Raw genomic sequence first — 10,695 nt, forward strand, 5'->3', positions numbered from 1 at the left:
GAGTGTGCATACAAAGTTGTTAATCGGCCAGTTATAGCACCACCATGAGGCTGAGGTGAAAATATTCAAGTGGCATTTCTTCGTGTTCATGATTTGCAGCATTTTGTTTGAAACTGAGCACTCTTTAAAAATTCAGTTCGCACCGCTCACGTCACACAGGTGTGATTTTAATATAGTACCAGATACATGGTACAATTTACAGTGTCTTCAATATCTTTTGTAAACTTTACAAAGATGACAAACATCTATTTGCAAAAAACGGATTTCTGCATTGTTGGGGTTGTATTCCGTCTCATTTGTTTCTCTACTCTGGTGTAATCTTGGCATCATTGTAAATGAGAGCCCACCCTAAAATAAGTGTACTCTTCCAAGAATGACCATAACCATGTGATTTAATGAACAAACAAACAAACACACACACACACACACACACACACACACACACACACACACACACACACACACACACACACACACACACAATAGGCTATTTGATTCATTGATTTGGCGTGAAATGTATATGCATACAGCAAAGTCAAACAATAATTATGTAGAAGAATACCATGGAAAACATAACATTTTAATTTAGCTTAGCAAGTTTGAGTAGAAATCATAGTGTTTGCATTAATTTTAAAATATAATCTACACCGTAAAACCTCCAGTGTTTATCCATCTGTAACTCCAAGAGTGTACAGATGTAAACAAATTGACCTTTGCATTTGTTTACACTAAGGATTTACTGTAATCTAATTTCTAAATAAGCCCGCGAGAGCAGATGAAAATACTTCTATTGTGCAATGCTCTGTACCGAGCTTCTCCCTAGTGTTGTGCCCAGATCACCTTCACCTCTTATTGTTTTGGCTATAAATCCAAGTGACCGCCCCCTTTGTCTCCTCTGACCCAATGTAAACATACAGGTGAGACAAAGGTCGCCCTAACTCAACTGACCCGCTTCTCGCTCTGTCTTGTCCACTGGCCAGATCAAAAGAATAGCATATAAGCGAGTCATGCCTTTTGTTGTGAAAACAACTATAGTATAGTGTGTGTGTAGTTTAGATACACCGCAGCTTGCATTCCAATACGGAGACGAACGTAAGTATGACACATCCAAGTTTCCCTGAAGTAAGTAACATAATAAGCACGTGCAATTACAGTGATCAGCACAAACACAACTCACTGTTGCACAGGCTGACGAAAACCCCTGAACCGTCTGTGGTTCCTGCGTTTTCTACTTCTGTAGAAAAACAGAAACTGATAATCTCAGCGTGGCTGGAGGAGAATGTGACAGGCTGATTTATAGAGCGGCCCTCCCAGTCCCTTTCTTATCCTACGGCTAAAAGAAGAGGAAATGGTTTCTCGATTGGACTGTCGCCTCGGCCTGGAATGGAAAATAATACAAAATGAGCTGTGATGACCTATAAGAAGCAAAGCCATCTTTATGTTCACTGTGAGTTTGGGAGAGGAGGGGAGGTGGTAGGCCTAAAACATTAGAGCCCCTCAAACATAAGAGAACCATGTGGATCTTGGACCATGTGGACACTGGCCAGCCAGTCATGTCTATGGTTCTCAAATGTTTTCATGTCAAGGACCCCCAAAACAATACATATTAGTCCGCTAATCCCCATTTGAAAATATACAGCACACTCTCTGAGTTACAGACCCAAAAGGTCCCATTCCGTTCCTAACCATCAATCGTTTGACTGGGGACTCCCTGGAACCCCCTCAAGGGCCCCTGGGGGTCCCCAGACCCCACTTTGAGAACCATTAGTCTATGATGTACCGATATGATTCCAACTTTGGGCTTTCAACCCAATGAAAGCTACATAATTTCAAGTAAAATGAAACCTATGACAAAAATGTGTGGAGGTACTAAGTTGACTTGATTATTGCCTTGGCTACTGGAAGGAATCTGGTGCTGATCTGTTTGCAAAATTAGTGCCGGAAAAACACACACACACACACACACACACGTACACGCACACGCACGCGCACGCACACACACACACACACACACACACACACACACACACACACACACACACACACACACACACACACACAATAGTGTAGATGGCTATCCTCCTACAAAGCCACGGCATAAAAAGACCATGTCAGCAGCACCACCCAACAGCAGCAACAAGAACAGCAACAACAACAAAGAAACAGCGACAGTGACAGTGACGAAAACAACAGCAACAGCAGCAACAACAACAAAAACGCAGCGTTCTCCCCAGCCACTGACCTGCTCTCGTAGCCTCTCCTGGTGGCCCATGATGGCCGAGGCGTGGTGAGGGTACTTCTGCTTCAGGTGCTCCAGGAAGGCCTCCCTCTTCTTGTCCATCTCCGGCGGCTGCATGGCCAGGACGTCCCGGGAGCTGCGGGCTCCCCCTACCGTGTGCCTGCGTGGGACGGTGCGGCTGGCTCTGGGGTCTGCAGCGCGGGACGGGGGAGTCCCATTGGGGGAGGCCTGTCTGCGGCCAAGGTGCTCGGTGTCCTCGGGGGAGGTCACCTTCAGGTTGCTTTTGTTTTGCTCTGAGGGGACAGAGGGGGACAGAGGGCTGTCAATACACACATACGGTACTGTACTGTTGTTTTGCCATCAGCGCAGAGTGTGTGTGTGTGTGTGTGTGTGTGTGTGTGTGTGTGTGTGTGTGTGTGTGTGTGTGTGTGTGTGTGCGTGCGTGCGTGCGTGCGTGCGACGTGCGTGCGTGTGTGTGCGTGTGTGGCTACAGTACGTGTTGTTGGTCAACATGGTCTATATATATACTGTACAGTAGTTCGTGCGGAGGGCAACTTGAGCCACATAGTGATTGCTAGCTAAAGGTTAATGCACTTCTTTATGAAGCAGTATTTATGGAGCAGAAAGAAAAGAAAACTCAAAAAGGATATGCTGGAGGTGCTGCTACATCATTTGATAGACTAGTGATACACAGTTAAAACTGCCTGACATACTGATGATGTTTTTTTAGATGATGTTTACAGCCTTTTTCTGATTTTTTTCCGATATTGACAGAGTGGGAGAGAGAGAGAGAGCTGGGAACGGTGGACTAACAGGGGAATGACACATATCACACTGTCCGGCTGGCCAGGAGTAAAGCTGGGGACATGATGACAAAGGCCTTTTGTGGTTCCCATGTGGCATGCCCCACTGCTGCTGCATATTTCTGAGATTTTTAAATGTCTGACACTATATCTTTGATGGAAATGCTAAACTAAACCAGCTGTTTAACTCTCATCTCGTCTCATCCAGCCTGGGCTGATCGTCAATATCTGTCTGTCTCTCCTGGAGAGATGCTGCTGTCCAGAGCATCTGTTTATACACCCGCCGAGGTCTTGTGACACATCCGAACAGAGCAGACACTGCCAATAACTGCAGTCTGCTGAGTTAGACACATTGGGGGACAAAGTGTTGTTTCCTAAGCTGGATGACTTCAATGGGTTTCTGTGGCACTAACTTCACTAACGTGGAATGACACTACTCTCAAGGGGGGGGGGGGGATTCCAGTCTTCCCGAAGTAAGACATGATGATTGTATGCACGTGTTCATAACGTCATGACTATGTGGTGAGAGGGTAACCGCGTGTCTGGTCTGACTTCAGGCCAGAGAGAGACAGTTATCCTGCCATTATCATTTTTTTTTTAGAATTAGTCACTTTGAAAAGGGACATTTGATTTGAATGAAAGCGACAAATTAAAATCAACGCCTTGGGCACCAACCTCCAGGTGGACTCCTCTATCCTGTTCATTAATCAATCAGTGCCCATGCAGGGATGCTGCAGCCATGACACAAGAAATCAATTTGAATACCAGGCTTGAATGCCTGTGACTTTAGGAATGGCATTGGCAGTGAAAGTACACAACGGGCCTAAAGGTAAGAGAAGAGAAGAGAAGAGAAGAGAAGAGAAGAGAAGAGAAGAGAAGAGAAGAGAAGAGAAGAGAAGAGGCAGCATACACTAAAAGCCCATAAAAAAGAGACGAGTATGGAGGTAAAGGGCATAGAAGGAGGGAGAGAAAAGGTGGGGTGAGCTGCTCAAGTGTGAAAAGCAATAAAGCAAGCTGATCTGCTGCCTTGTTTTCTAGCAGGCAGGTGGAGCCATAATGTGTAGCTTTCAGAGGGTAATGGTGGAACATAATGGACCTCTTTACAGGGTAGTTCAGGTCCTCTACATTAAATCTCTTCTCCCTAGGTCAAACAGTCCACAGAGGATATTTCAAGTCACTTTAATTGGCCTTAGATTGCAGGCGGTTTTATGTCGTCTGTTCTTCTTCTTTGAAAGCATGCACTAAACTAGAGATCAAAAATGTTTATTTATTATTTGTAATGTTCATAGGTGTACATTTCTTCATGGACTTCATGAATAATAAAATAATGGGACGCAAACTCAATGGCAATGAGTGACACATAGCATTGACATGTTAATGTCGCTTGAGTACAAATCTTATCACAGTAATGTCTCTCAAACTGAAAGACAGCTGTTAAGACGAGCAAATAGGAAGAAATCAGTTACCATAAGTGCAAATTTGCCTGGATGAGTTAAGCAAATTGGCAATAATGTGTCTGAGAACGTAGCAAGCACAGGAGATGGTGGTAGGCCATGCAACATACTCTCCTTGTCACAACACACCTCCCCATCCCCCATTCATACCCCACTCAAGTTCAGAGCCACAGTGCGTCTCATGTACTTCCAAGCACTATTTTTAAACTGCCAAACAGTTTCTCTGCCGCCAGCAAATGTTACCCTGTCGCTTCACACACAGAACAGGCAAAACACGTCCAAAGGAAATTATCTCCTATCCATTTGGCCGGTGCTGCTTGATTACCTTCCTCAAGTGGACATTCTGGGCAACAGTCTTTCCCTTCATCTCCAACCGTTTCCTCCATTGTGCCGTGAGATCAGAGAACCTGCCGTTACAGAGAACTGGACCAGACCAGAGAGCGAGGTGGCGGCTATAGGAAGAATCAGCAACCAGGCCGTGCACGCTTACTGCTGGCTTTCAAATTCCAGACGTGGCTTGACGTGGAATAAGGGGGGCTCGAGATATGCCCTGCCCCACACAGCCCCCAGGGGTAGACTGCTAGGGATTTAGAAAGTCAACTGCATTCCAGGACAGAGATCAACAAGACCCCCACCCCACCCCTAAGGCGAATGGCGAATGTTCCTGACAGAGTGAGTGAGGAGGATGTGTTCATGAAGCAGAGAGAGAGAGAGACACACACACACACACACACACACACACACACACACACACACACACACACACACACACACACACACACACACACACACACACACACACACACACACACACACAGACAGACAGACAGACAGACAGACAGACAGACAGACCATTTTAAAAGAAGGTATAGACACATGCTATTGCTCGTCTTAAATCCAGCCCCCCATCCCCACACCCCCAGACACAACAGGTGTCAGTCAAGCAGTCTGACATTGAGAACATTAACACATACACTTTCAAAGTTGACCACTTGAATATACCAGCTCAATGGCCTTGTGGTTAGAGTGTCCGGGGGGTAAGTCCCTGCTGCGACATACTAGCGTCATGCCCAGGGGGTGTACTTATACATCAAGCTGCCTCACGCTACAGAAACAGGAGATAGTCTCCTGCCCTATGGGCCTCATGGCTCTGCAAGGCTACTTACTTGACCACTTGAATCCTAGTGTGCCTATGAAAAAGTAGATGAACATTTGGTGAGAATAGTGGATCATACAAGCTACACTTAAGTGGTCTGACAGACACTCAGGATTTTGCAGTGTACACCACAAACACACCCGCACGCACGCACGCACGCACGCATGCACGCACGCACGCACGCACACGCAAACAGTCTGGTCTTTGTAATGGTGCTGTGTGTGTTAGCTGTCTCATGTGTAAAGCCTCAATGCCATGCAGAACCCCCCCGTCGAGAGGCCCATAGGCTCCAGCCGGCATTCACTGAAAATGTGTGTCATAACCTACTTTTGATCCGTATCCAAAATGTGCAATGCACGTGGCATTCAGCTGGTCCATGGCACAACAGCACAACAAAATAAGCGTGCTTTCCAGCAGACATTGTTTGTCATTTCGAATGTGACAGCAGAAACCGCATACTGGCTTAACGTGGAAGTTAAGTGAAAAGTGCGTGTGTTTGCTATGGTTTGTCATTGCTTCTGGTCTCATATCTTATGCAAACATGTCAGTATAACGTATACATGTCTGTATGCTTGTGTGTGTGCTAATTCTTTTTTGTGTGTTGGTGGTATAGTGGTGGTGGGGTGGGGGGGGGGGGGGGGCAGGGGGTGCATGGGGCTGCATGCACACGCACGTCTGCGTAAGTCCATTTATCAGCAGCTGCTGATGTAAGTAGAACAATGGAAAAGGCACAAGAGGGCTTTATGGTCTGAAAATTGACAGCAATTGACATATCTTCGCAGGAAAAACGTGAGCAGATCAATGGCCTAGTTACTTTGCGGGCCATGTAATTGAAAGTGGTTGGTGGAGCGCACGAACAAACACAATGGAGGCAGGCAGCTGACAGATAATGTCTAACATATGGACGCCAGTCTGCTTCCACTCACCCACACACATACTCAGACTGTTAGCCACAATAAGCAGATAGTTGCCTGGCCAACGACGGACCTGAATCGTGCCGTTTATATTATAGTTATATGATCCAAGAATATCACCTCGGGATTTGCAAGGTGTTACACTACTAAGCTGGGAATATTTAAGATGGCTATCAATCATATTGTCTTGGGTACTGTTGCCATAGAAATTGTATTAAAATCATATTTCCCAGTTTCACATAGGCCTACGAGGAATTTGGCCTTGGTTGGTGAGGTGCATGCAGTAGTAGTAAACGTCATGCAACAACAACATAATACGATAAGCTCTCAGAGGTTTTGTATATCATAACTCGCTGGTGTACGGGATGTTGAAAACGTGACTTTTCAGGAAACTGCAAAAAAGAAGAAACATTCAAGATGCGTCACATCTTGACGTGTTGTGAGTTTGTAGATCGGCTATTGTTGCTGCTTTTTCGAAACACGTATAAATGTAATTTATAAAATAGGACATTACGTTTATGAAAAACACATGACATATGGAGACACAAGGTTTCTGTCTGACAAAAATATACTATTTGTGTTGTATGACCTTTATCCTTATATGTGTTGAATCACACTTATCTGTGTAAGCATATACTGATGCCCTTGATACCATGACCATCAAACTACTTTAAACTGAGCTCTGTGGTGGTCAATGATACGAGAGGCATGTTCTAATCTATTCCTATTCATTCTGTTCTTGTCCGTGTCTCATATCTTCATCGTCACATCATGTGTCCAATACTGAATATACAGTAGGCTACTCTCTATGTGTACACGTAATAAACTTCAGAACGTGCCGTGTGATACTGCCTGGTGTCGTCTTGTTCTGCGCGCGACTCAACTGAAACATCCCTCACCAGTTGGATACTTGAAACTTGAACTTGGAGACTCTTAAAGGGATAGTTCATTTTTTTACCATAAGCTGTATGAAATACTTGCCATTAATAGTGGTTGCAACTGTATTAATTGATTGCCCGAGTCCCGTGGTGGGAGTTCTGCTCTGGTTTTGGTCAATATTAAGTAGTTCCGGACTTCCGGTCATTTTGTGGGGGGCACTGGGGCCACGCAGTAAAAGTAAATTAATTCACAAAGCTAACGTAATTTGTATTGTTGACCTATTTCTATTCTAATATATATATTTTTATCCCACGATTTTGTAACCCATTTTTCACCCCTGTGTCAATCGTCTAATGTGATCCGGGGCTCTACACACCCTCCACCAACCTAGTCCCCATATATGGGGGACAAGGGGAGAGCAACGGACTTGAACTCATGCTTCCTTCATGCCTGAGTGTCCAAGTTGCTCCTTTACACCTGACAGGGGGGAGTTTCCCTGGTTGGACCTGTTGACCTATTTCTAAAATATTAGCGCAACTTTCGTTCAACTTTGACCCTTCTATCACATGGAACAATTTATTGGGCGTAGTGATATGGACACAAAAGGCATAGTTCCGTGTGATAGTCAAAAATGAACGAAAGATGCACTAATATTTTAGAAATAGGTCAACAATACAAATTACATTAGTTTTGTGGATTAATATACTTTTAATGAATGGCTCCCTGTGCCGCCCACAAAATGACCGGAACTACTTAATATTTCACCAAAACCAGAGCAGAACTCCCACCACGGGACTCAGGCAATCAATGAATACAGTTGCAACCACTATATTAATGGCACGTTTTTCATACAGCTTAAGAAAAAAATCTGAACTATCCCTTTAAGGGACCACATGGTAAGTCAACCGAAACCACAACAATGTGTGCATGTGTCTTGCATGCATTCCTCCGCCATGCGTGTGTGAGTATAGCTGTACAGGTACTACAGTATGTCATGCACTTGGATAAAGATGCCATTTACTGTACCAATGACCATGAATTGACTGTGTAAGTGTGTATACTGATGCACATACAGTATATGGTATAATATAAAGGATAGAGAATAATAGCCACAGACATGTTACCAGGATGAGGTCATTATTTGGAACATTCATGAGTCACTTGTGAACAGATGTGTTATTATGCTCCAGCTCTCCTGCATCGTCTATCGTCTAGCAAACTATTCATGCACTGCACATTGTCAATGTGTGTAATTACTCACATTCTATGGTACACATTGTCAACGGTGAAATTACTTACATTCTATAATGGTAGTCAACTAAATGTAACAGTTAGTATAGTTCAGCAAGTGCCCTACTTATCCATTGCAGCGTTGCAGAGCTTTTGTTGGCAGACAGCACTTAGAGTTTCCTTATCTACTATGACACGTGCCCCATCACAAATACAACTGGGTTAGAGAAAAACTATGCCTATCAGTCCAGTAGTGGTTTCTGTTATTTATACTCATTTGTCAAAATCTTAAAAAAATATATAATTATAATTATATACCGTATACAAAAGGCAGAAACATTTACAGGTGTACAGTCTGTCAAAAAGGGAAATACACAGTACACTGAAATTTTGCTTAGAAAGCTAGGTAATGAAAAAGAAAGTGCAGTCATCAAATTCCAACTATCACAATCAAACAAAACATTCTTGACAATTTCCCAGGTATCTTTCCAACCAAACCAGTTTGTTTTTGCTGGCTTTGAAACTCTTCAAACTCAATCACCGCCTCTGGTCCAAACAACCTGCCCCCGCTTCACTTTTACTGTCAACATTCCAGGCCAAAAATGACATATCCACTTTCAGTGTCACATGGGAGCAGGAAGTGCATCGTACCTCAATCCAATAACCAAAGAATGTCGCTCTCTCTCTCGCTCTCTCTCTCTCTCCCAGCTGCTGGTGTAAAGTTAACGATAGTCCTCTTAGCTAAAAGACAACATGCACCACTTGCCTACGTACACGCAGGTCTTGTGAGGGGCCATGGCCTTGTGTTGTCTCTAGTTACTCTGTGTGTGCTTGTCATTTATTTATGGAGGAATGTATCCTAGTGCGCAATCCCACTCTCCCCTACTATTACTTTCCCATAACTATGCAAGTAAGACACAAAGCCCTGTTGTGTGCTATAAAAGCAAGGCCCACAGAGTGATACCATGAGCCTGTGAATAGCGATTACACAGAACAACACTGGTACAGTATCAAACAGTATGTTCATTATGGAAGTACTGGACACAGGGAGTACATCGGAGTTCAGCTAGCTATCAGCTGCTCCACGTTCAATTGCCCCTAATGTGAAGGATGCGGTGTACTGTAAATCTGATTGGAATAAAATTAACATGCAGACATGTGCACAGGCGTAATTAAGTGCGCGTGAGCACGCGTCACACGCACACTAGCTGTAATGGCATAATTTTCCTTCTCCCTCGCCTGGCTGCTTTGTGTCTCATAAAGAACCTCTGTGTTGTTGTTGCCAAGCGTTGCATGTCACACACGGAGCACCTGATTCCATGCCCTTAACAAAATTACATTACCAACCTACCAAACTCCAACCAGGCCCTGTCAGGAAAAACAGGCCAGCTCTGTTGTGTGAGTGTGCGCAGGCGCGTGCAGGTATGGGTGTTATTGTGTGTGTGTGGTGTGCTGGTGAGCTGTTAGCAGACAGTTCAAGAGAGGTTGATTTCTACATTGGCTTTTCGCTGATTGCTGATGTGATACGTAGATAAACAGTTTCCGTGTTGAAATTGCCAGCCATCTGAAACCGGAGGTTTAATGCCCTCACAATGCAGCTCGGTCACATTTTTTTTCACACCACGTCCACAACACACACACACATGCACGTGCAGGTGCACGCACGCACGCACGGCCGCACGCACACCACACTCTCTGAGTTACAGACCCATAAGGTCCCATTCTGTTCCTAACTATCAATCGTTTGACTGGGGACTCCCTGGAACCCCCCCAAGGGCCCGTGGGGGTCCCCAGACCCCACTTTGTCTATGATGTATCGATATGATTCCAAATTTGGGCAATGTTTCAACCCAATGAAAGTTACATAATTTCTAGTAAAATGAAACCTATGACAAAAATGTGTGGAGGTACTAAGTTGACTTGTTTATTGCCTTGGCTACTGGAAGGAATCTGGTGCTGATCTGTCCAGTGGTTTGCAAAAGTAGCGCCGGGAAAAAAAACACACACACACACACACACA

At 44.5% G+C, this 10,695-nt stretch overlaps 1 protein-coding gene across 14 annotated transcripts in view; it reads right to left on the minus strand.

Moving 5' to 3' along the window:
* Nucleotides 1–10,695, minus strand: part of kiaa1217 (KIAA1217 ortholog) — a 145,872-nt gene that overhangs the window by 60,359 nt on the left and 74,818 nt on the right. For 12 of the 14 annotated variants that reach the window (XM_080793433.1, XM_080793435.1, XM_080793432.1 and 9 more), the window contains exon 2: nt 2,243–2,532. In XM_080793433.1, coding sequence (XP_080649559.1) covers nt 2,243–2,532 — 290 coding nt within the window. Of the gene's footprint in view, nt 1–2,242; nt 2,533–4,821; nt 4,962–9,326; nt 9,449–10,695 lie in introns of those variants that run through there. The other 2 variants (XM_080793422.1, XM_080793434.1) reach the window with 2 other exon arrangements.

Source organism: Protomyctophum bolini (assembly GCF_963924005.1).
Source record: "Protomyctophum bolini genome assembly, chromosome: 21".
Classification (NCBI taxonomy): domain Eukaryota; kingdom Metazoa; phylum Chordata; class Actinopteri; order Myctophiformes; family Myctophidae; genus Protomyctophum; species Protomyctophum bolini.